Below are 27,400 nucleotides of genomic sequence, written 5' to 3'. Positions count from 1 at the left end.
AGTCTTTATTTTCAAATTTGTATGGAAGTTAGATCTTTTTGCTTTTTTTTCTAATATCTTAAAACAGAAACAATGAGTCAATATGGAGTCTATTGTTTTGTACTACAGCTATACAATGGTTAAATCTCCCTCTCAGCACTATTTTAGTATCATCTCACAAATTTTTATTTAAAATGTTTTTCTTTTCATTCAATTCAAAGGACTTAATGTATATTTATTTATTATTTATGTATTTATTTTTAATTTATTTTTTACTTATTTTCAGCATAACAGTATTCATTATTTTTGCACCACACCCAGTGCTCCATGCAATCCGTGTCCTCTATAATACCCACCACCTGGTACCCCAACCTCCCACACCCCTGCCCCTTCAAAACCCTCAGACTGTTTTTCAGAGTCCATAGTCTCTCATGATTCACCTCCCCTTCCAATTTTCCCCAACTCCCTTCTCCTCATAACTCCCCAGGCCTCCATGCTATTTATTATGCTCCACAAATAAGTGAAACCATATGATAATTGACTCTCTCTGCTTGACTGATTTCACTCAGCATAATCTCTTCCAGTCCCGTCCATGTTGCTACAAAAGTTGGGTATTCGTCCTTTCTGATGGAGGCATAATACTCCATAGTGTATATGGACCACATCTTCCTTATCCATTCATCCGTTGAAGGGCATCTTGGTTCTTTCCACAGTTTGGCGACCGTGGCCATTGCTGCTATAAACATTGGGGTACAGATAGCCCTTCTTTTCACAACATCTGTATCTTTGGGGTAAATACCCAGTAGTGCAATGGCAGGGTCATAGGGAAGTTCTATTTTTAATTTCTTGAGGAATCTCCACACTGTTCTCCAAAGAGGCTGCACCAACTTGCATTCCCACCAACAGTGGAAGAGGGTTCCCCTTTCTCCACATCCTCTCCAACACATTTTGATCACTCCTTCAATCTCGTTACTAGATATCGGTCTATTCAGGTTGTCGATTTCTTCCTGGCTCAATTTTGGGAGTTTATAGTTTTCCAGGATGCATCCATTTCATCTAGGTTGCTTAGCTTATTGGCATATAACTGTTGATAATAACTTCTGGTGATTATTTCTACTTCCTTGGTGTTAGTTGTGATCTCTCCTTTTTCATTCATAATTTTATGAATTTGGGCTTTCTCTCTTTTCTTTTGGATTAGTGTGGCCAATGGTTTTTTGATCTTATTGATTCTTTCAAAAAACCAGCTTCTAGTTTCATTGATACATTCTACTGTATCTCTGGTTTCTACCTCATTGATCTCAGCTCCAATCTTGATTATTTCCCTTCTTATGTGTGGAGCTGATTTGATTTGTGGTTGATTCTCCAGTTCCTTAAGATGTAGAGACAGCTGCTGTGTTCTGGATCTTTCAATCTTTTTTTTTTTTTTCTTTCAATCTTTTTGAGGGAGGCTTGGATGGCTATGTATTTCCCCCTTAGGACCGCATGTCCTGTATCCCATAGGTTTTGGACCGAGGTGTCTTCATTCTCATTGGTTTCCATGAATTGTTTCAGTTTTTGTTTTGTTTTGTTTTTTTTTTTTTTTTTTTGATCTCCTGGTTGATCCAAGCATTCTTAAGCAAGGTGGTCTTTAGCTTCCAGGTGTTAGAGTTCCTTCAGAACTTATCCTTGTGATTGAGCTCCAGTTTCAAAGCACTGTGATCTGAGAATATGCAGGAAATCATCTCAGTCTTTTGGTATCAGTTGAGTCCTGATTTGTGACCCAGTATGTGGTCTATTCTTGAGAAGGTTCCGTGTACACTTGAGAAGAATGAGTATTCTGTTGTTTTAGGGTGGAATGTTCCATATATATCTATGAGGTCCATCTAGTCCAATGTGTCATTCAATGCTCTTGTTTCTTTATTGATTTTCTGCTTTGATGATCTGTCTATTTCTGAGAGAGGTGTGTTAAGATCTCCTATGATTAGTGTATTCATATCAATATGACTCTTTATCTTGATTAACAGTTTTCTTATGTAATTGGCTGCTCCCATACTGGAAGCATAGATATTTACAATTGTTGGATCATCTTGGTGGATAGTCCCTTTAAGGATTATGTAGTGTCATTCTGTATCTCTGACTACAGTCTTTAGTTTAAAATCTAATTTATCTGATATGATAATCGCTACCCCAGCCTTCTTTTGAGACCCATTGGCATGAAAAATTCTTCTCCATCCCTTCACTTTCAGTCTGGGTGTATCTTTAGGTTCAAAATGGGTCTCTTGTAGACAACATATGGATGGGTCCTATCGTTTTATCCAATCTGCAACACTGTGTCATTTTATGGGCGCATTTAGGCCTTTCACATTGAGAGTGATTATTGATAGATATGTTTTTATTGACATCGAGTTACCTTTGAAGTCTTTCTTTCTGTAGATTGTCTCTATATTTCTGTTCAATACTATTCTTGGGATTTTTCCTCTTTTATGGAACCCCCTTAATATTTCCTGCAGTGTCAGCTTGGTGGTTGCATAGTCTTTTATTTTTATTTATTTATTAAGTAGGCTCTATGCCCAGCATGGAGCCCAGCACAGTGCTTGAACTCACAGCCCTGAGGTCAAGACCTGAGCTGAGCATTAAGAGTCAGATGCTAAACTGACTGCCACCCTGGTGCTGCTTTAATGTCTTTCTTTTTTAAGATTATATACTTTTAATTCCATATCCTCAGTGTTTAATATTCCAGGTATCTCATATCCAGTCTACTAGGTACCCCAAGTGAAGGAATAAAATTATGAAATGAAATTGTGAAATAAAATAAAATTATGAAAATAGACATACTTCATGTTTTCTCCTTTGATTTCTTCTTCATCCATGGGCTAGGCAAAAGCTCAATTTTGTGAACAGATCTGGTTACTGACAGAAGTCTTCTTTATTGTTTCAAGTGAAGTTATACATAATTTGAGGATCATCATTTTAGTCTTGGAAAAACAATGAATGTAATGTGTTAACCTGTGTCATATTCATCAAACTCCTTGTATCCATATGGTTTTAAGCACCAGGTTATGATGAAAAACATTTCAAATTTTCAGAGTTGTAGTGGCTATCATGGCAGATTCTCTGAGATCACCACCTGATCTGAGATATCTCAATTAGTTAACTGAATGCTGGGGTTGCTAAAGAGATCCTGAGTACACAGTATTTAAAACAAGTGCCTGGAAAGGATCCCTTGCCAGTGTAATTCGGATATGCTATAGGATTCCAGATCCATTAGACAAACAAACTTCTAATAATTTCCTAGAAGGGATTCTGGGTATTTTAAATATTGCTTCTTTATTCCAAAAGAAATTTTAATGAACTATCCTGATTTAATATCTCGTGGCTTATTTTCTCTGTCACAAGAATTTGGGTGATTCAGGTTTTCTAGGTTTTCATTTATAAATGACTCCTTATTTTTTAAATTGTTATATTACTTGTCTTAATAAAAATGTTTATTTATATGCTTATCTTTTCCTTATACTTTCCTCCTTTCAGAAAGATGTTTGAAATCAGAGATAACAATTGAAAATGGATTTTTTTCTGAATCTGAACTTGCATATCCCTTGAATAATAAAACACAATATCAGTGTAAATCAGGATATGTAACACCAGATGGTACAACTTCAGGATCAGTCACATGTCTGGAAAATGGATGGTCTCCTCAACCCACATGTATTAGTGAGTAACTTTGTGTTCATTTCATTATCCTGATGATTGTTATGCAAAAGTTTACTTTAACTTAATTCTTCTCTGTTGACAAGGGCTGACATGGTTCTCATTTGAAAAGATAAATAAAAAAATATGTAATATTTTTACTATTAAGATTAATCACTTGTAGGGTGGAATATCAGTCCATCCTTCAGTTCAAGTTTTCTTCCACTTTAAGACATCCTGTGATTTAATTAATTAATCAATTAATTAAAATAAAACATCCTGTGATTTGTAAACTAGATAGAGAGCCTTATGTGTATTCTCCTAGAAACTCATTTATTTTTAGCTGACATCCTTGTGCCTACTGTACCTGTTTTAAAGTGACTGAACTTTTATGTCAGTCTTTGTTCCTAGACATAAAATTTATATTTTTTAAGTGAAGATCTGGGTCCATAGTGCATAATTTTAATTTAACCTATAGAATTTACATGCTTGATAATCCAGGGTAGGTCCACTTCTAAAAAATCCTCTCCCTTGGAAAATCTCATAAACATCTATTTATTGGAGGCAGAAATGTTTCCAGATAGTACCAAATGCAGCTGTTTGAAAGATTTCCCTGTCTCTAGATATTTACAAAGATTTTCTAAGAACAATATGTTCAGTTTATCTTATTCTCCAAAGCTACACAGCAATAGTTTGAACTGATATTTAGCATATTCACTTTAAGTAAAGTGGATGTTTGAATATCTGTTTCTACTGTTATCATTTCTTTATTTTTTTCAATTCCCATGCTTACTATCAGCACTAGCCACAGGAAAAAAATGATAAAAGTTGTTCCCATATCGAACTCATTTTATACTAAATCCATTAAAACACTCTTATTATGAAAGAGAAAATCTCTCTCATTTTTCACTAGTATAGTTTTGCTTTCTTTTTTAAAGCTTTAAGGTAGATGCCTACATAACACAATATAACATTTGAGATGAATTATTAAACCTTTATTAACATCATTCTAGTATTCTGTTAGCAAAAATTGAGACTTTTAACACTTTACTTCCTTATAACAAATTTTTAAAAGTTGAGTTATCTCTCTATTAAGTCTAGGTAAGTTTAAAAGAATATATAGCCATTAGGAATATATTAGGGAAAGAAAATCAACATATGAGCTTTAGAAATTATTGTGTTGTCAAGTACAGTTTAAAAATTTACTTGCACAGTTGAAAATTAATCTTGAATCAACCAATCTGGCCTATTTGTCACACTGCTAATGAATCTGGCAATTTAATTCACCAAATGTCATTCTGCTTTGCTAGTAAGGTATGATACAACTGTAATGGCTTATCTTATTATACGCATGGGATAAACATGTAAGTATATCTAGAAAAGTGTTCTTAGAATAAATTTTTCACAGTATTTAAGTATTTAAGTGATAAGAAAAACTCTGTGTAGACACATTTTTTTTTTTCATTTTGAGTAACCTTTTCAGGACAATGATTTATCACTGGTATTCTTAGATTCTTTTAATATAATAAATAATTTATTAGCACATACTAATTGATAAAGTTTTTTTTTTTACCTCTTTGGGATGAGATTTAACTGCATTGTACATTAAATAATATTAGAAATGAAACCTTGGACTCTATTATGCATTAGAATCTTGTGACATGCCAGGATTGGAGAACGCCAAAATCAGAAGCAATAGCCAGTTGTTTAAAGTCAATGATACGTTGGACTATGAATGCCTTGACGGATTTGAAAGCAGAGATGGGCGTGCAGGTTCCATAGTGTGTGGTAACAACGGTTGGTCTCACACACCAGAATGTTATGGTAAGTGCTGTTTTTTTCAAGTATTCTGTTTTTCAGGATTAACAAAATCAATAAATATGTTTCAAATGTTCCATTTTGAAAAAAATTTGCATTATTTAAAGTCATTATTAAGAGATAATGACTAAAAACAAGCGTCTCCTGATTCAATGCAACCTGGGAGAACAGGGTGTTTTAAAGCCCAAAGACAATAATTTATCTTTAACACAGTACATTAGTGTTTCCTATGGGCCATATGCATGATAGTTTTGTAAATAAAGTATAATCATGTTTCTTAATCCAAATGCAGTCTTCATATTATTTTAAATGGAGGTCTTTTAGTGTATGGCATAAGAAAACCAAAATTATAGTTTCTAAAAATTTCCACAGCTATTTTGCTCTTGAGTTTCAGCTTTTACACCTTCTACCTCAAGTGTTAATTTCTTCAGGGCCCAAAGATCTTTCTTTTCTGACTTTCACAAGTTCTGTGGACAATTATTACATGACTCTCTTTGTGTTTGCGAATCCACTATTTTCTAGGAGTACGAGTAGGACTTGAATCTGTGGGAAACCTGAGTGAATTTAGACTGTTCCAAGCCAAAGGAACAGTTTGTGCAAAACCTTGACAATGAAACAATACTTAGGAAATATCAGGGTGAGCAGATTCTACCTCAAGATTTGGGAGAGTTTTATGGACTGAGGCTGGATAGGAAGCAAAAAAGGATTATTCAGGTTATTTTCAAGGCATGTCAGCCTTTAGATTAATTTTTTTAATTGATAAAAAGCCCTAAAGAAGTCTTAAGGAAAGAAAGAATATAAATGTATTTAGATTTTTTTTAAGATTTTATTTATTTATTTGACTGAAAATAAATATTTTTTTGAGATCACAAGTAGGCAGAGAGGAGGAAGCAGGCTCCCTGCTGAGCAGAGAGCCCAATGCAGGGCTCGACCCCAAGACTCTGGGATCATGACCTGAGCCAAAGGCCGAGGCTTTAACTCACTGAGCCACCCAGGCACCCCTGGCAATGCCTTTCTATGAGATGGTGCTGACAGAAGAAAGAGCGCTTTGGGAGGAACATCACAACTTTTGACTTGAGCACATGATGGTTGAGCTGCCCATGGACAGTCAAAATTGGATATGTAAACTACAGAGCTGAATATATAGGTCCAAGATAGATATATTTGGAATTGTCATCCAATGAATGATGATAGCAAACTGGAAAAGAATACAGAACAAAAAGGGAAGAGAGTTTAAGACTGAGCTCTGAAGCATTCCAACGTTTAGGTGTCAGGCAGAAGAAAAATAAGTGCCAAAGTAGCTAGAGAACAGGGAGAAGAAAACATCTTGGAATGACTGTTCTCATAGATGTGAAGAGAAGGAAGTGATTAAAGGATAAGGAGGTATAAGTGAATCCTGTGGAGTGGGCCTGGTCAATTCCAATTCCCTCATTCACTAAATTCCAATTCCCTCATTCACTAAATTCCAATTCCATCATTGACTAAACATGTATCCTAAGGCAATAACCAAGCTTATTTGGAGCTTTGTTCACTCTTTCTCATCTGCAAAATGTTTTAATAATTACAAATGCTTTAATATGTCAAAGGATTGTTTTTCATTTTAGTATGACTCTAATATTTAAATTCCAGTTTTTAATTTTGCAAATTATTTAGCAAGATAGGAGGGTTCCAAATTTGAAAAATGCATTTTTTATAATATTTAGGAATGTTATAAATGTCACAAATGTCACAAACCTGATAAATTTAAAGGGATGGTTTTCTTAATTGAATAAGAATAATCTTAAATTGAATTATCATAATCAACAGTTTATTAATAGATGATATAAATTCTAGGTCCAATAAGAATAGATAGTTGTGTGTTATATAAATATTCAGGACACCTAGAATATGCCCAATTATGTGGCCTTGAACATGTTTCTTTATTTTTTTTCATGTTTCAGTTTATGGTTCAGTTTTATTTCTTTACTAATATAATCAACATGATATAATATAAATTAAGGAATTTTAGTAGTGTCTTTAAACCATATTAGAAATACCTTATATGTGTTCTGGTTCTCCAATTACATTTACATTAAATAAAAGCACCAACTATTATTTGAGTGCAATTTTAAAATTATAGCATCACTTTTTTAATATAAAAGAATACTTTTATGTTTTGACAGTACAAAACAATATCACATATTTTATAAATAAATGGCAGTTATAAAATCAGATCCAATACAAGTAAGTTGATGTTACAAACAAATTTTCAGAATACATATATCGCTATTCAATGCCTTAATATTTCTGAGTCTTCTATGAATTTAGAAGGTGTGTAACATCTAATATGGAGTATTTTTCAAAGAGGAGGATTTATCTGATGCCCCTCTGTATATGTAGTACTCAGATCCTCATTTTTTTAAATGATTTTATTTATTTATTTGACATACAGAGATTATAAGTAGGCAGAGAGGCAAGCAGAGAGAGAGGGGGAAGCGGGCTCCCTGCTGAACAGAGAGCCCAATGCAGGACTTGATCCCAGGACCCTGAGATCATGACCTGAGTCGAAGGCAGAGGCTTAACCCACTGAGCCACCCAGGAGCCCCCCTCATTTTTATAAGACACATAAAGTTAACTGTAGTGATGATTGATTAAATATTCTCACCAAATTATTTGACCTATTTTTTCTAGAAATAGAATGCAAGGTTCCAGAAGTAGAAGAAAACTTAATTGCTGACCCCAGAAAGGACAAATACAGAGTTGGAGACGTGTTGAGATTCTCCTGCAGATCAAGACTTAAAAGAGTTGGACCAGATTCAGTTCAATGTTACCACTTTGGATGGTCCCCTAATCTTCCAACATGTAAAGGTGAATATCTATCTTACAACCGCTAAAATAGAATTAGGATTTGGATATCATCCCTTTTTTACCTCTTAATTTTCTGTTGGCTTTGAGTGTGTCTATAATCTAGTGCATTAAGCCAGGACATGAGCTGGGGAGTACATACCTCAGACTTCCTTATTTAAGCAATTAATCTCCGATTGTTTCCTGAAATATGTAGTGGAAGTATGCATAGATACACATATGATGTCTCACATTCCTTTTGTTATTTTTCCTTTTGCCTACAGTTCCACCATAATATTGGACACTTTGTATAGCCTGGGCCTTTCCTTAAGTTTCATTGTGTCTAAACAATATTCAAGCAGCTTATTGTCAATTCAATCACATGTATGCTTTAATCAAAGTTAAAGCATCTGATCAAATGCTTCAAATCATGGCATTTTCTCAAACACTTCTAATAAAATGTTTCTATGGAATATGAATATTGCTGTAATTTATACAACCACATTTATTAATTGCTTTGCATACATCTTTAGAATACCTAGATTATTAAACATATTTTCTGGGCTTAAATATACTTCTAATACACTTGTTCAGTGTAAGTAATAGAACTGGGAAACATCTTTCTGGTGTAACAATGTTGTTTAAGAATGCTATAATAAATTATATTGTAAATTACATAAATTAATTTTAAAAACTCTCTATTTTATGGATTTTTAAGTTGTAGAATAGATAATTCAACCATTATTTACACAGTATTTCTCTTCTAGAGCAAACAAAACAGTGTGCTCCACCTCCTCAACTTCTCAATGGGAAAGTTAAAGAAACACAAAAAGAAATCTATGAACACAATGATTTGGTGGAATATGTTTGCAATACTAGATTTCTGATGAAGGGCTTTAAAAAAATTCAGTGTGTTGACGGACAATGGACAGACTTGCCTATGTGTATTGGTAATGTATAAAAAATATTCATATTTAAACAGAAATCAACACTTTCTGTATTCATATAAACACATAAACTGCATTTTGTAAGGAAACATACTTTTGTGAAATTTTCACAGAGGTGGAGAGTACATGTAGAGATATACCTGAACTTCATTACGGGTCTGTTGTTGAGTCTTCTGCCATTCCCTATCGCCATGGAGATTCAGTAGAGTTCAATTGCATGGAAGATTTTACAATGATTGGACACAAGTCAGTTACATGTATTAATGGAAGGTGGACCCCACTTCCTCAGTGCATTGGTGAGAAGACACTTCTCAAATTGACAGTCAATAAAATTTAATATGTTATTGTAAAAGCTATATTTGTGAATATGTTTTTGAAATTTAGGTACATTCTTGAAAATGACCAGTCAGTAGAGGTGCCTGGGTGGCTCAGTCAGTTAAGCATCTGCCTTCCACTCACCTCATGATCTCAGGATCCTGGGATTGGACCCTCACATCAGGCTCCCTGCTCAGCCAGGAGTCTGCTTCTCCTTCTCCCTCTGACCCTCCTTCTCATGCTCTCTCTGTCTCTCAAATATGTAAATAAGTTCAGGTACATCTCTCATTTTTAAAAAGTCAGTTCTTCAATTATAATGAAAGCAGACATTGCTTATAGCTCATTATATGTCTACAAATTAGCAATAGAATTTTATCAGTATTTCTGTCTCTGATATTAACACTGTTTTTAAGTATGAACCTGAATTTTACTTATGGTTATTCATATGATTTAAATATGAGTACTAATTGCCAGGAAAATGGAACTATATTTGCATAAATACCACTTTTGTTTTCAGGTGGAACTCAATTTCAGGCCCTGGAAAAGGAAGTTAATACACACTTGCTACATTACTACATTGCTATAGGAATCTTGCCTCTCTCCAAGCCTCTAACAATTTCCCAATCTGTTTCAAATGCAACAAGTTAATGTGCTGAGGGTGGGTGGGCTGTAGGCCCTCTCAGTCAGTAGAACTCCATCAAAAGAGGCAGTCAGGGTTAGGCCAGGAAACAAATCTGATGGATGACTTCACTCAGGTTGATGTATGTAAATCATCCTGACCTTTGGATGACCAAGTCTTTTATGACTAACATGGAAAATATTGGGGACCCTTTTCATTTTTCTCTTGGAATGAGTTCTTTCCTAGAGTTTTCCTAAGTCCTACATTCAAAGAGAGCTCTGAGTGTACCATCTTACTTATTCATCAGATTTCTAGGCATTAATTGTTCCAAGGAGAAGGCAGGGCTTAGGTACACCATCCATGAGAGCAGAGATTTACTCCTCTTTTGTTCAGGATGTATTCCCAATACCCAAAAGACTGGCAGACATAGAGCACACGTTAAACAGGAGTTTGTTGAAGGAATCATAAGTTTGGTTGTTTATTAATCCTTACATTTTTGCTAAACACATTCCCATTGGATGTACTGTCAGTCCTTCAAGACCAAACCTCATCTTTGTCCTCTTCTATCTCCACAAATGATCACCCCTTGTTTCACATCAGGGAAAACCCCTCAACTTTTCACTCTTATTCTAAATTATCTGCTTCAATTATTCTTCTTTTCTGATCTCAGAGTTTGCCTTCCAAAGGTTAATCTTCTACCTATATTCAGCTTAACATAATCCCCTTACACCTATCATAGCCCTTACTCCAATTTTCTTCATTCAGTATTAATATCGTACCTCCAGCTAGTCTAGCTGTTCACTCTTCTCCGAATGTTTATTTTCTCCTAATAAACAAAGAAATTCTTTCAGAAACCAATAAGTCATAGCGCAATGAGAACAACCACCACCACTCCTTTTGTCCCTCAGTTACCATCACCTGAACATCTTGTTTTGTCTCACTCAACATTGTGGACAAGCCTTAAAAACAGGACTAATTCTCAGCCTATAGTGTGTTTTGAATTAGTCTCCTTTGTTTGATTTTTTATTCCAAATCATTACTTCTTTGGCTAACCTTTAACAAAGACCTACATCAACTCATATTTTATCAAATCCAAAACATACTTCAATCTGCATTGAATTTTGGAAATATGTATTTATATAAAAAGTTGGTATATTTAACTCAGAGTCAGTAAAAATGTACTATTATAACATTATAATGTTGAATTATAGGGTGATCTGGTATATAAAATAGCTCTTCATAGATTGTAAGAGTATAAACAGGAAACAGGTTGTGGCTTTAAGCACTCAGTATCTTATTCCAAAAATCTGTTCCTATTTTTTAGCGATCATACAAAAGATCTACTTAAATATTCACATTCTGTAAGAGACATCTTAGCTGTACTTTTCATATTGTATTACATTACCTTTATTGAAAAAATATATTTAAGCTAGCAATTTCATATATTCTACTTCCACAGATAAATGTGGGACCAAATGTAGTCAAGGTGATGACTGTTCAATATGTAGATCATCCTAAAAAGTGAGCCTCTTACACTTTTCTAATCCCAGAAATCTCCAGGACTGAACATGAGACTTATTTTCATACATAAGAGCCCATCTCATGCCATTGGTCAGGAGTAGATTGGTTGGTGGGATTTATGGGCTCAGATGCTAATTTCATTATACTATTGACTCTAAGTTATTTTTTTGCAGTAGTTGCTTTGATTCTTATTAGTCTTTTCAAGGGAATATTTTCATTTTATAGCAACGGATGAACTTGAAAAATGTAAATACAGCTTGACTAGAAAAGAGGCACAACCATTAGGTAAGACTGTATATGATCATAACCAGAAAATAAGTTATAAATGCAGAGAAGGAATAAAGCCAAAACACTCAACATGCATAAATGGCCGATGGAACCCTGATCTAAGCTGCACAGGTAACCTCTTATTTTCAAAAACTTACTCTATTTCTTCCTAACTTGTAATTTTAGTATTTTTGCATCTTTTAAAATTTTTTGTATTAAAATGTTATGTATTTTTATGTATTACTACACATAATTTTTCAGCTGGAAGGAAATTCAGAAACTAGCCCAAACACTATTCCTAAATATTAATTGCATCAGTGCCTTAGTCTGCTATAAAACAAAACCCAGAAACGTGGTGGCCTTAAATTAACATCTGGTCAGGTAGCTTTAAGAATTAGCGTTTTGGGGGGGCACCTGGGTGGCTTAGTTATTAAGTGTCCGCCTTTAGCTCAGGTCATGATCCCAGAGACCTGAGATCAAGCCCCACATGGGGCTCCCTGCTCAGTAGGTAGTCTGGTACTCCCACTCCCACACCTCCTGCTTGTGTTCCTCTCTCACTGTGCCTCTCTGTCAAATAAATAAATAAACCCTTAAAAAAAAAAAAAAAACTCTGTTCTCTGCAGCCCATTGGGTCTCCTGGATGTGAGACCCTTTGGTTTTCAAAGCCAGGTGTTTTAGGGGCTCATCTTGCTTTTGCAAGTCCCAGAGTTTGGGGTGCTGATGTGAGGCATGAACCTTTTTCTGCTCAGGGAGAAGCTTTTGTGGGAGAACACCTGACTGTGTGTGGCCCTGCCAGAGATGGGGTTTCTGTCCCTACTGGGTCTTGCACATTGGTTTTATACTCTGACACTATATCAATTCCATTATTCATTTTAGGTACTATTTTGTAGATCTGTTGCGATTTCTATAAGCAGTTATATCACTGAAAATACAAGATTTTATTTTTGCCCGTTCATTTTTATTTGCTGACTAGGACCTCTGGTAAACTGTTGAAACCAAGCGATGAGAACATACATCTTTGTCCCATTCCTGATCACTGGGAGAGGGTATTCAACATTTTACCACAAGTATAATGTCAGTTTAGGATTTCTGTAAATGTCCTTATCAGTTTAAGGACATTGCCTTCCATTCTCACTTTACTGAGAAATTTCATGATCACCAATGTTGAATTTTTTTTAATGCTTCTTATGTATCTCTTGATATGATAATCTGACTTCCTTAATTCTGTTAATACAGTGAGGTATAGACATGAATCTTGGGATGTTGAACAAATCTCTCTTCCCTAGAGTTAACTCTACTAGATGGTGACATGTTATTCTTTCTATATTTTCATGTACTCAATTTGCTGATATATTTTTAAGGAGTTTTGCATCTATAGTCATGGGGAATATAAATCTATAGTTACTTTTTCCTTCAAATGCATCTCCCAAGTTTTCTTATTAGGATTATCGTGGCCTCATAAAACAAAATGTGGACTGCTTTCTGCTTCTCTGTTTTCTGAAAGTATTTATGTAATATTATTATTACACATATTATTATTTTATTATGTTTACCTTAAATGTTTGATAGACTTTACCCACAAAGTCATCTGATATATAATTTCCTTTTTTTGGAAATTTTTCTTGATGAATAATTCAATTTGTTTAATAAATAATGAAATATTCATATTTCCTTATTGTCTTTTGTCAATGCAAGGAAATTATATTTTTGAAGAAATATCTCTCTTTTATCTAATTTATGAAGTTGATTGGTATACAATTATTTTAATAGTCACTTAATATTCTATCTTCCTTTTAATTATATAGTTTATTTGTTGGTATCACTTCTTTCATTCTTGACATTGATATTTGTTTCTCTCTTATACTTGATTATTCTTCCTGGGGATTTTTTCTTCAGTTTTATTAATATTTCCAAATAACCAATTTTAACGCTTAATTTTCTTCATTTACTCTCTCATCTATTTTTTTAGCCTTATTAACATTCACTGTCTTTTCTGTTTTCTTTTTTCTATTTGTCTTTCTCAATTTTCTCTCTTCTGTGGACTTAACTGTTTTTTTTTAATTTGAATTACATTGATTTTAATTTTATATTTCATTTCTTAAGGTAGAAAATTGAAACATGGATTTAAACCATCCTACTTTTTAAAAAGAAACTCCATTTTTCCCTCCCTGCTGTAGCAGTCTCAAAAGTTTTATATACATTTCATTTTCATTTAATTCTATCTGAAATGGTATCTAATATTCCTTGTGAATTCTTCCTTAATATGTCATTTATTTAAAATTTTTTGCTTAATTTCCAAATATTTATTTTTTCCTAAATAGATTCATTCTCTTTTAAGAGTTGATTGCTGTACAAAGTACTGCAAAAAAAAAAAAAGAAAGAAAGAAAGAAAGAAAGAAAAGAATAATTTTAAAAACTGGATGTAAAATAAAATACAAATAATTAATTAAAACACAAAAATATAGAGAAACTTTTTTTTTTTAAAGCATAAACAGATGATTTGCAGAATAGTAATTTTGCCTTTAGGGAAATTTAGTTGCTAGACCAAACTCTGGCAAATGTATCAGAAGTACAAATTAAGATTATTAGGGCAGAAATGGTTAAATATCAGATACAGAAGAAACTCAGCCCTTGATACTGCATTGAAAAAATATGCCAAGATATTTGGAACAAATAAGAAAAAAGTTTCTGGTTAAATATAAAATACTTCTACACTTAGAAATAGAAAATATGAGAAAGAGAAAATATAAGATAGAAATAGAAAATATTAGTAAGCATGAATAGAGTGTATTCAGTCAAATATTTCTCTGCATTGACTACAAAATCTTGGGTATCTGAAGGGACTTACAAGACTCCCCAGTTGGGGTGCCTGGGTGGCTCAGTGGGTTAAAGCCTCTGCCTTCAGCTCAGGTCATGGTCTCAAGGTCCTGGGATCGAGCCCCATGTTGGACTCTCTGCTCAGCACAGAGTTGGCTTCCTCCTCTCTCTCCACCTGCCTCTACCTATTTGTGATCTCTGTCTGTCAAACAAATAAATAAAATCTTCAAAAAAAAAAAAGACTTCCCCATGTACACTCACATAAGGCCTTTAATGAAATAAATGCACTACAGAAGAAAGCAAAATCAAGGAATCATAAAGAGGTCCAAAAGCCTCCAAGTAGAGCCATCCAGAGTCTTCCCTCAGTTTTGAACAAACATGCTTTGTCTTCAGATTAAGAGCTGCCACCATACATGTGTGGTATCTCAGTTCTTTAAGAACTCAAACACAAGTTTACAGAGGAATCATGTGTCCCTGCTGGTCATGCAACTGAAGCCAGCCTGTCTGATCTGTTCAAGAGGGTGCATTTCATTAACCTTCCTATCTCTCAACAGTGTAGGCAAGCTAGGAAACAGTACCTCCAAAGAGTTTTGTAACTTTAAAAACACAGTTTAAGGGTGCCTGGGTGGCATAGTTGTTAAGTGTCTGCCTTCGGCTCAGGTCATGATCCCAGGGTCCTGGGATCCAGGCCCCACATCTGGCTCCCTGCTCAGCGGGAAGCCTGCTTCTCCCTCTCACACTCCCCCTGCTTGTGTTCCCTCTCTGTCTCTCTGTGTGTCTCTCTCTGTCAAATACATACATGAAATCTTAAAAAACAAAAACAAAAACACTATAAATTATTAAGGACCATATTTAATCCTTATCTTAGCCAAGAATATGTAACTGATAATTATCATTTGTTTCAGTTTGTATCAATTGATAACTGATCATTAACTGTATGTAATTTTTCCTCTGACTAATTAGCTTACATTCCACATCTTGTGAAGGTTTTTAATCCAATCACAATACATTTGATTATGGATATCTGTAAATAGGATCCCAATATCAGTATTTATTTGGTGCCTCTTACTGAGTGGACAATTCAGTTAGAACCTCCAAATGGTTAGAAATCATTAAAATAAGTTTTACATAAATTATGCAAGATTTATCACAGAAAGAATAAAACACAGTTACTACAAGACAGTGAGACTATAAACCACACGTGATATATTAAATTGCTCTACAAGCTGATGAGTATAAGATGTTTAAATATAGACCATAATTATTTAATCATTATATTTAAGTAATAGTTATTATTATTTAAGTATTAAATATTATTTAATCATTATTTAATCATTAACAGTACATTATTATTGAGTTTTCTGTTTTAATTATCTTTGTAATATGTTTAACTTATAATTTTTAATCAAGAAATCTAATTTTAATATTTTTAGAAGTTAGCACGCAGTCGTGCCCCCCTCCACCTCAGATTCCCAATGCTCAAAATATGGCAACGACGGTGAATTATCAGGATGGAGAAAAAGTATCTGTTGTCTGTCAGGACAATTATATAATTCAGGGTGCAGAAGAAATTGTGTGCCAAGATGGAAGCTGGCAGTCAATACCACGCTGTGCTGGTCAGTAGCCCATAACTTGCTTTATAACATTCTTCCAAATGAGGTTAATGCTCCTCTGTGCTCTGTGTAAAGGAATAAGATAAAGATCTTTCTCTAGATCTGTTTCACTTTACCTCGAAGCAGTAAATTACAAACTAAGTATACACATCAATCGGTATTCTAACACTTCTGCTTTGAAATGAACAGACAACAGCTTTGGGCTATTGTGCAAATACCATAGAAAATTTCTGTTTACCCCTATTTTACTCCTCATAATGAACAGGACAAGAATGAAGGGGCATAGCAAACAAGTAGATAATAGCATAGATTTTATGGAGATACATATGCTTGCACGTTTCAAATGTTTTTCAGTGTTTTGGTATCTAATTTGTCCAAGTTATCCTTATTTTAAAACCCCAAATGGTATTTGATTGCATTTTTCAATTTATACATTGTATCTATACTTGACCCTTTGATCTCTGTTCTTCATACAGAAAAACTCGGGTGTCCTCAACCACCTCCTATAGAACATGGAACCATTAAATCGTCTGAATTTTCAGAAGGAATAAAAGAAACATTGAAACCTAAGCATTACCCACATGGCAGCAAATTAAGTTACACTTGTGAGGATGGTTTCAGGATATCTGAAAAAGAGGAGATAACATGCGAGGTGGGAAAATGGAGTTCTCTACCCCTGTGTGTAGGTGAGGACAGTATGCAAACTAAAATTCTAGTTTCAATTTTCAGTAAGAGCCATTAATATAAGTGTCATCAAAGTCATGAGAAAGAGTCCTAAAAAAAAAGAAAGAAAACAAACTGTCCTTTAGGTTTCTTAATATCTAAAGTCATTTATATAATCATGTACTTTACCAATTTCTGCATAATCAAATCTATCCCATTTTTGTTAATTTTATTGATTTGCTATAGAATCAGTTTCAATGATGGCAATTGTTTAATTAAAACTAGGTGTGTAGTGCAATTAAATCTACCTATTCATATAGGTATGCCTATTCATATTCCAATTTATATAAGTTTATATAACTTTTGCTTTGCTTTGCCATCAGCATTGTTTTTCTCATCATTTCTTTCTTGATTTCTTTACAATATATGGTACTAATCTTAAGATGATTAACTCCCAATGCCTTCTTTTTTGTCATTTACTATATTGGTTTAAGAAGCACTGATAGTCTCTCTCATAAATATATTGACATTTTTATTTTTGATTTTTTTATTTTTTTAAGTTTTTCTTAAATTCCAGTTAGTTGATGTACAGTGTAATATTAGTGTCAGGTGTGCAATATAATAATAAATCAATTCCATACAGCAACTAGTGCTCATTACAAGGTCCCTCCTTAATCCCCTTCACCTATGTCACCCATCCCCCCGACCACTTCCCTTCTGGTAACCATCAGTTTGTTCTCCATAATTATGAGTCTGTTTTTACATTTGTATCTCTCTCTTTTTTCCCCCTAGCTCATTTGTTTTGTTTTGTTTTTTAAACTCCACATATGAGTGAAATCATATGGTATTTGTCTTTCTCTGATTTATTTTGCTTAGCATTATAGTCTCTAGCTCCACCCATGTCATAGCAACGGACAATATTTCATTCTTTTTTATGGCTGAGTAATATGCATACTGCCTTTTCCTTATCCATTCATCTATCAATCGTCATTTGGGCTACTTCCATATCTTGGCTATTGTAAATAATGCTGCTGTAAATATCAGGGTACATGTATCCCTTTGAATTAGTTTTTTGGTTTGTTTTGGGTAAATACCTAGTGGTGGAAATGCTGGTTCACAGGGTAGCTCTATTTTTAACTTTTTGAGGAATCTCCATACTGTTCTCCAGAGGGCTGCACCAGTTTGCATTCCCACCAACGGTGCAAGAGGGTTTCCCTCTCTCCACATACTTACCAGCACCTGTTGTTTCTTATGTGTTGTTTTTTTTTTAATTTTAGCCATTCTGACAGGTGTGAGGTGATATTTCATTGTGGTTTTGATTTGTATTTCCCTAATGATGGCTGATATTGGGCATCTTTTCATGTGTGTTGGCCATCTGTACTCTTCTTTGGAAGAATTTCTGTTCATGACTTCTGCCCATTTTTAATTGGATCATTCACTTTTTCGGTGCTGAGTTTTATAAGTTCTTTCCATATTTGGATACTAACCCTTTATCAGATATGTCATTTGCAAATATCTTTTCCTGTTCTGTAGGCTACCTTCTAGTTTTGTTATTTCCTTCACTGTGTGGAAGCTTTTTATTTTGATGTAGTTCCAATAGCTTATTTTTGCCTTAGTTTCCCTTGTCTCAGGAGACATATCTAGAAAGAAGCTGCTATAGCTGATAATATACTGATTTTTTTTAGTTTCAAGCTCTTGCTCAGCTTGCCAGCTGGACACCCATCAGAGTGGTGGTTTTACGAAGCATTTGTGCACCTTCTCTGTGTTATGATCGTAGCTCCTGTGTTACCACTTCTTTTCCAATTAGACTGCCAAATATGGCAACCAGTACCTAAAATGAAATTTCAGAGTTAATGAAATATGGAGTCATTCTTTCTTTCTTTTTTTTTTATTTTAATTTTTTATTTTTTATAAACATATATTTTTATCCCCAGGGGTACAGGTCTGTGAATCACCAGGTTTACACACTTCACAGCATTCACCAAATCACATACCCTCCCCAATGTCCATAATCCCACCCCCTTCTCCCAAACCCCCTCCCCCCGGCAACCCTCAGTTTGTTTTGTGAGATTAAGAGTCACTTATGGTTTGTCTCCCTCCCAATCCCATTCTTTCTTTCTTTCTTTTTTTTTTTTTTAGGGCTTCCTTGTGCACCACCAGAATATGTGGTTCCACATAGTCTTCCTCTTCACAAATCAGACACCTACCAGGATGGAGAAGAAATAGTATACAAATGTGAAGAAGGTTTTGGGACTAATGGATCTGCATCTATAAAGTGTTTAGGAGGAAAATGGTCTCATCCACCAGAATGCATAAGTACAGTGTATTTAATTTTACTCTAAAGTTGATCAATATTCTTAATTCAGAACATAAATAGTACAAATATGAAACCAGGCAGTAATTCTGAAATTTAACAAGGTATCTCTAGAAAGTTGTGGAGTCTGGTAGAAAATTAATAACCCTACTAATAATAAACGTGTGAAAGCATGAGCCCAAATTATTTCACTTTCACGTCACTTCATGTGCACATTCGACATCCTCTGGTACACGTCCACAGACTCCTCCTCTCTGTGCCTGGATCACAGCTGGTCCCTGCTCAGCAAGCTCATCATTATTCAATTTACTATTAGTTTATCAGTTACCTCCTTAGAAGTATATACTTTTCTAAGATATTTGATATAATTAAAAGTAACAGATTTTGACAGAAACCAAAAATACAAATACATACATAATGTAGGTGGCTCATATGAGCAAAAAAGAATTTCAGTGGAAAAAATGTGATATCAAGCATTACATGTATTTCTACCTTTTCAGACTTCCCTTATCATCATCCCCATATTTTACTTTTGATAAACATAGGACAATTCAATATAATTAAGTCAAAAGACTTCTAACACAGTTTTTCAACTTAGAAAAATTGTGTTAGTGCCCATTGGTTTGATGTGTACTTATTATTCTACATTCTAGTTATTGGTCACTATGTGTTTTAAAAGATTTACCAAAGAAGTACATGTTCTTTTCTTTCAGAAACGGATTGTTTTGGCTTACCTGACTTTGGTATTGCCATACCCATAGGCCGGAAGAAGGACTCATATAGGTCAGAAGAAAAAGTAACTTATATATGTCCAAATAATTACCAATTGGATGGACCCAATTTTATACAGTGCATTAAGAGCCAATGGATAGGAAAGCCAATATGCAAAGGTAGTTCGACAAAATTTTAGAATCTATTTATCAAAATGTCTTAAGTAATATAAGATACAATTCCCTCTAACATCATTTAAACAATGGATGTAGATGATTGTTTGAGGCCAGGTCAAAGAAGGTTTATGCTTTAACATAAAGGAATGAAACTGTGTACTCATTGGTTAGTCTGAGCCCAGTGGTTCTCAAACTCTGGTCCCTGGAATAGCCCCATCAGCATCTTCTGGACAATTGTTAGAAATGCAGATGTAATTCACTGGCTCACTCAGACCTGTCGTGTCAAAAGCTCTGGGGCTGCAACCCTGTAAGTGTCTCAACAATTCCCAAGGGATTCAATGTGTGCTCCAGTTTAGGAACTGTAGCTGTGGCCTATTCTTCTTTACACCCACCTGAATCTCACCAGTGAATTACACTTTGAATTCTCATTGAAATGTCCTTCAGCATTGGCAAAAAATAATAATTATTATAATTGAAGAATGTTTTTAGAAATTAAACATGTATTTTTCTGTTCTCTTCCTCATCTCCTGTTTGGGTCTTCAATTAATCATCTTGTCCCTTCAACTCTAATACTGTTTAAAGTGTGTTAATTCTTCATTTATTTTCTAAGGAAGTGCCTACCGTGTTTATTTTTCAAAGGCCTAAAATCACATTCATAAACAGGATGATTGCAAGCCAAAACTTGGCATCAAATGATTTTTTTATTATTATTTTCTTGTGGTGTACAAACTCATATTGAATTTATATAATTTGTAATATTGATTTTACTAAAAATGGGAAATGTCCAGAAAAACTCTCATTTTCACACAAGCTTAAATCTTACCAAAAGATATTTATCTCCTTTTCTTCAATCTTATATGTAAATTTCCTAAATTGGCACTCTTTCATGACAAATTGTTGATTTTAAATCTCTCTTATCCTGTTCGTTGATTTGCTACTCTAAATGATCATTACGTTAGAGATGCTATTTTTTTCTTTCTATTCAGATATTTCCTGTGAGAATCCACCCAAAGTGGAAAATGCTATTATCCTAGATGAGAAGCCTAGGTATCTACCTGGTGAGACTGCACGTTATGAATGCACCGAACCTTTTGAACTGTTTGGGGAAGTAGAAGTGACATGTTTAGACGGGTACTGGTCACAACCGCCTCAGTGTGCAGGTAAAGTATCTTATTTCCCCTCGGGTTTTAGAGACTATATTAGGGACTAAATATGTCAATATAAATAAATATAGTGACATACTTCTTATGGAATCTTTATTTCATCTTAAATAAAATGGTGGTGCTTAAAATTCAATTTTTTTCTTTCTGTGGACTGTGTAGTGATAATATATATTTATTTTATGGAAGATTTGACCACTTTAGGACAGTTGGAGTCATGGAAAATTTTCTCTCTCTCTTTATCCCTCTCTCTCTCTCTCTTTTTTTTTTTTAAGAGAGAGAGCACATGAGTGTAAGCAGTGAAGGGAGGAACAAGGGGAGGGACAGAGAGAATCTTTAGCAGATGCCACACTGAGTGTGGAGCCCAACACTCTATCTTACGACCCTGAGAGTATGACAAGAGCAGAAATCAAGAGGCAGGCATTTAATCAATTAAGCCACCCAGGCGCCCAGAAAATTCTCTATCTTAAGTGTTAAGAATCTCAGTTATTTCCTGAGGAATAAATGTACTAAACATATGTTGGGGGGCGGGGGCTATTTCACTTTGAGACACACAATCAATCTGCAGCTGGGGCATATCATGGAATGTGATATAAATTGGGGCTTCTTCAGCATGTGGACTATAAAAATGTAGGTTTCTAGCTGAGGTCAACCAGAGAATTCATATATACAGGAAAAAACTCTAAGGACCTGGTCATAGGACACTCCAGTATTTAGAGTTATGGAAATATTATAGGAGGAGATATTATAAGGAGATAGAAGTATTATAGGAGGAGATATTATATCTGCTTGTTTTTCAAATCAAATTTTGCCTGGCATATATAGTTTCCAGTCTTTTACTTTGAGCCCATGTATGTTTTCACATTAAAGTTAGTTTCTTTTAGTTGCCATATAGTCAGCTCTTGTTTTTGTGTCCACTCTGCCATGCTCAGTCTTTTAACTGAAGAATTTAAACCATTTATACTTGGAGTAATTATTGATAGATTAAGGGCTGTCAGTGGTTTTGTTATTTGCCTTCTGTTTCTTTCCTCTGTTTCTCACTCATTTCCTTTTTTGCCAATTCTGTGGATATTTGGAACATTTTTAAATAATCTCATTTTGATATGTCTTTATTGTTTTGGCACAGATCTCTTTGTAGAGCTTTGTCTGTGGTTGCTCGATGTATTAAGATGCAGATATATAGCTTGTCACGTCTCCCCCTGGTTTTGACATTTTACCACTTCGAGTGAAATGAGGAAAACTTACTTCCACTTAGGGTCCATTTACCCACCCCACATGTTATTTTATTTTATTTATTTTATTTATTACTTATTTACTGAGAGAGAGAGAGAGGGATTGGAGTGGTAGAGGGAGGAGAGAGAAAATCTTTAGCAGACTCCACGCCCAGTTTGGAACCTGGCACAGGGCTCAGTTTCACAACCCTGACATCATGACCTGAGCTAAAGTCAAGAGTGGACACTTAACCAACTGACTGAGCCTCCCAGGCACCCATACATTCCCCACAGTTCAAACATAAGTGTCTGGAGTATTTCTTCTACATATATTGAGCACCAAATCAAGTGATATAATGTTGCACAAACACCAAACCTAACAAACCCCTTAGGAAAAAGAAAGTCCATCATATTTACCCTTATTTCTTCAGTCTGTTGTTTTTTTCTTCCTTAGTGAAGTCTCAATCTTTGCTCTGTTATCTTTTTCCTGATATGTGAAGAATTCCTTTAGCAATTCTTTAAAGACACATCTGCTGGAAATAAATGCTCTGTTTTCCTTTGTCTCAGAAGACAGCAGGCAATCCTTGGGACTTTTTTCCCCTGAACTTGATCTCATTTCTGGTTCCAGTCTTCTTCAGTGCCCAGTCCAGGATCCATAGGCGGCAACATGAAAACCCAAACAACTTACTGCAGTATGATTCCTTGAATACCACGGCCTCAGATCAGATCGACGTCTTCTCTGCATCCTTCACAATCTCTTTTGTTGGTCTTTATAATATGTTCAGAATTTTTAGTGATACTGAGCAGAAGGAATAAGCACAAAGTTTTCTACCTCATCCTGTCCAGAACAGCAAGCCTGAAATTCCCTTTCCCATTATACAAATGTGTAATTCTTTCACTTTAATTAACAAAGTCGATGTTCCTTTTGTAATAGAAATGACAATCAATAAACAAGGACTAGAGATCCAATAGAAACTGCAGTATGTTGTATGTAACAAGAAAGTTTCTTTGTTCCTATTAGCTATCCATCTGCCCAGTACTGATTCAGTAGGAAAAACACTTTTAACACCAGAATATGGTAAAGAACACATATTTGTTAATGCTTTATGTATGCTCTCATGGGGGATAAAAGGAAAGGCTTAAAAGTGTGATTCTCAGTTTAAGTGATTAAAATTTCTTCAGTGGGGGTGCCTGGGTGGCTCAGTTGGTTATTTTAATGTTACACCTTTTTGTAACATATGTAATGAGACATATCTTAACCTTAGGACTGTATCTTAAACATTGTTTATTGTTTAAGGGTATGCCTTCTACTCAGGTCATGATCTTGGGGTCCTGGGATGGAGCCCCACATCAGGCTCCCTGCTCAGAAGGGAGGCTGATTCTCCCTCTGACCCCCCATACTTGACTTGTACTCTTTCTGTCTCCCTGACTCTCACACTCTCTCTCTCTCAATACATACATAAAATCTTTTTTTAAAAAATAAAATGAAATTTCTTAAATGAATCACTTCTGTCAGCAGAAATCACAAGTCTTGATATTGTTTTTTTATTTGCTTTATTTTAACCTGTTTTTCTTTGGTCTTTCAATAAATCAATTTTTTTTTTAGAACCTAGTGGTAAATGTGTGTCTCCTCCATCTATTGACAATGGAGACATTACCTCATTCCCACTAGCAGTATATGCTCCAGGATCGTCAGTACAGTACAAATGTCTTGACTTCTATGTACTTCAGGGACCCAGGACCGTAACATGCAGAAATGGAAAGTGGTCAACACCACCAAAATGCTTAGGTAAATATTTCACTATTCTCATGGATCCTGGGAAAATCAGTATAATAGATGCTTTGCTGTTATTAATAGACTTGTCATGGGTTAACAAACATTCATTGCATGCTGACTACCAAATACTAATGTGTAATGAAATAAAGTTGGGAAAAACCCTCTTGTTCAAGCAAAAGATCCTTTAATGAAAGAACTTGATTTCATAGATTCTATGAATCTTTGATTATAACATTTAATTATCACAGCTTAAAAATAATATCTCATTTTACATCATTCATCATTTAAAGTGTTTAAAATGGACATGGTGGTCTTCCAATGAATTGGTTTGAAAAGGTTTTGAAAATGAAGCCCTGGACTTGTGTAGAAGATTCTACTTGAATGTCTGAAATTCTGTTTTCAATGTTTTATGTTCTTTTTTTTTATATCAGAGCCCTGTAGATTATCAGCAGAAATGATGAGAAGACAGAATATAAGATTTCGATGGACTCATGATACAAAAATGCATTATTCTGCAACAGGGGATGTGATTGAATTTGACTGTCTTCGTGGATATCGTAGAAAGACACCAGCACATACATTCCGAGCCATATGTCAGGATGGGAAACTGTTATATCCTGAATGTGGATAAAACAATGATTAAGTTGCAGTCCTAAAATTAAAATATGTACATTTTCTCAGAATTTTTCATTTTCAATCCAATTCTCAGTTTATTTTTTCAAATATTGTGTAACTCTCTTATATTCATAAATCACAATTTGTATTGAATGTGATGATAATCAGAGGGATGAAGAAATCACTTCTTAAAAGCACCTCATTAAAACTTGGCCAACCAAAATGCTTTGTGCTCTACTCATAAAATACTTGTGGCAAGAAACTAGATCCAATCACTCCAGTGCCTACTTCTACCCATCTTTCCCTCTAACTTACTCAAAGCTTCTTCCATAACTTCTGGGACTTGTCTGAGACTCTCTGTTCAGAGGAAATGGGAGAAAATGCTTTTTTCCATCTTTAAGGTAATTTCACTTCAAAAATACATAAAAGCCTAACTATTTCATACCTACACTAGTAATAAGATGTCAGTAGTTATTATCTACTTTTGCTTATCTACCAAATGATGAAATGCAAGATCTACAAGATGGCTATCTAGCACACATAAAAATTTGAACAAATCATAAAGAGAAATTAGAATCTAATTGGGTATATCATTCGCATACTATAAGGTGAAAAGTGACCCAAAAAATCCTATATCAAGTATAGACACACACATACACACACACACACACACACACACACACACACAGAGTATAATTTGATTCCACATAAATGTTTATAGAACAATGATTGCTAGGAAGTACAATAAAATATTTATAATAACTATAGTTGAATTCAGAAATGTTGGGGCTAAGAGTTGGTGGTTAACCACGTAATGGGAGAAAATATTCGCAAGTGACAGTACAGACAAAGGACTGATGTCCAAGATCTATAAAGAACTCCTCAAATTCAACGCACACAAAACAGATAATCATGTCAAAAATGGGCAGAAGACATGAACAGACACTTCTACAGTGAAGACATACAAAGGGCTGATATCCAAGATCTATTAAGAATTCCTCAAACTCAGCATATATAAAACAGATAATCACGTCAAAAAATGATCAGAAGACATGAACATACACTTCTTCAAAGAAGACATACAGATGGCTAACAGACACATGAAAAATGTTCATCATCACTAACCATCAGGAAGATTCAAATCAAAACCACACTGAGATATCACCTTACACAGTTAGAATGGCCATAATTAACAAAACAGTAAACAACATGTGTTGGATAGGATGTGGAGAAAGGGGAACCCTCTTCCACTATTGGTGGGAATGCAAGTTGGTGCAGCCACTTTGGAAAACAGTGTGGAGAGTCCTTAAGAAATTAAAAATAGAACTTCCCTATGACTCTGCAATTGCACTACTGGGTATTTACCCCGAAGAGACTGATGTAGTGAAAAGAAAGGCCATCTGTACCTGAATGTTCATAGCAGCAATGGCCACAGTTGCCAAACTTAAAAAAAAAAAAAAGAAGAAGAAGATATGGTCCATATACACTATGGAGTATTATGCCTCCATCAGAAAGAATGAATACCCAACTTTTGTAGCAACATGGATGGGACTGGAGGAGATTATGCAAGTGAAATAAGTCAAGCAGAGAGAGTCAGTTGTCATATGGTTTCACTTATTTGTGGAGCATGAGTAATAACATGGAGGACATTGGGAAATGAATAGGAGAAGTAAGTTGGGGCAACTAGAAGTGGGAGAGACTGTGGACTCTGAGAAACAAACTGAGGGTTTGGAAGGGGAAAGGGGTGGGGGGTTGAGTGAGCCTGGTGGTGGGTATTATGGAAGGCAGTTATTGCATGGCACTGGGTTTGGTGCATAAACAAATTCTGGAACACTGAAAAGAAATTTTAAAAACAAATACACCTTACACCATTAGAATGGCCAAAATTAACAAGACAGGAAACGTGTTGGAGGGGATGCTGTGAAAGGGGAACCCTCTTCCACTGTTGGTGGGAATGCAAGTTGGTGCAGCCTCTTTGGAGAACAGTGTGGAGATTCCTCAAGAAATTAAAAATAGAACTTCCCTATGACCCTGCAATTGCACTCTTGGGTATTTACCCCAAAGATATAGATGTTGTGAAAAGAAGGGACATCTGTATCCCAATGTTTATAGCAGCAATGGCATGGTTGCCAAACTGCGGAAAGAACCAAGATGCCCTTCAACGGATGAATGGATAAGAAAGATGTGGTCCATATACACTATGGAGTATTATGCCTCCATCAGAAAGGATGAATACCCAACTTCTGTAGCAACATGGATGGGACTGGAAGAGATTATGCTGAGTGAAATAAGTCAAGCAGAGAGAGTCAGTTGTCATATGGTTTCACTTATTTGTGGAGCATAACAAATAGCATGGAGGACATGGGGAGTTAGAGAGGAGAAGGCAGT

The 27,400-nt window shown here is 34.9% G+C and overlaps 1 protein-coding gene across 7 annotated transcripts in view; it reads left to right on the top strand.

Annotated features, from left to right (window-relative positions):
* Window positions 1-25,235, top strand: part of LOC132025682 (complement factor H-like) — a 34,341-nt gene extending 9,106 nt beyond the window's left edge. The window contains exons 2-14 of one of the 7 annotated variants that reach the window (XM_059413299.1): window positions 3,487-3,669; window positions 5,314-5,469; window positions 8,134-8,310; window positions 9,054-9,236; window positions 9,347-9,529; window positions 11,914-12,087; window positions 16,206-16,388; window positions 16,862-17,071; window positions 19,188-19,364; window positions 20,076-20,252; window positions 21,236-21,409; window positions 24,227-24,409; window positions 24,829-25,235. In XM_059413299.1, coding sequence (XP_059269282.1) covers window positions 3,487-3,669; window positions 5,314-5,469; window positions 8,134-8,310; window positions 9,054-9,236; window positions 9,347-9,529; window positions 11,914-12,087; window positions 16,206-16,388; window positions 16,862-17,071; window positions 19,188-19,364; window positions 20,076-20,252; window positions 21,236-21,409; window positions 24,227-24,409; window positions 24,829-25,028 — 2,360 coding nt within the window. In that variant the 3' untranslated portion in view covers window positions 25,029-25,235. Of the gene's footprint in view, window positions 1-3,486; window positions 3,670-5,295; window positions 5,470-8,133; window positions 8,311-9,053; window positions 9,237-9,346; window positions 9,530-11,913; window positions 12,088-16,205; window positions 16,389-16,861; window positions 17,072-19,187; window positions 19,365-20,075; window positions 20,253-21,235; window positions 21,410-23,248; window positions 23,592-24,226; window positions 24,410-24,828 lie in introns of those variants that run through there. The other 6 variants (XM_059413298.1, XM_059413303.1, XM_059413300.1 and 3 more) reach the window with 6 other exon arrangements.
* The last annotated feature ends 2,165 nt before the right edge of the window (window positions 25,236-27,400 follow it).

This window comes from Mustela nigripes, chromosome 10 (assembly GCF_022355385.1).
Source record: "Mustela nigripes isolate SB6536 chromosome 10, MUSNIG.SB6536, whole genome shotgun sequence".
Taxonomy (NCBI): Eukaryota; Metazoa; Chordata; class Mammalia; order Carnivora; family Mustelidae; genus Mustela; species Mustela nigripes.
Note: the sequence above shows the minus strand (reverse complement) of the source record. Positions and strands in the feature narration are given on the sequence as shown.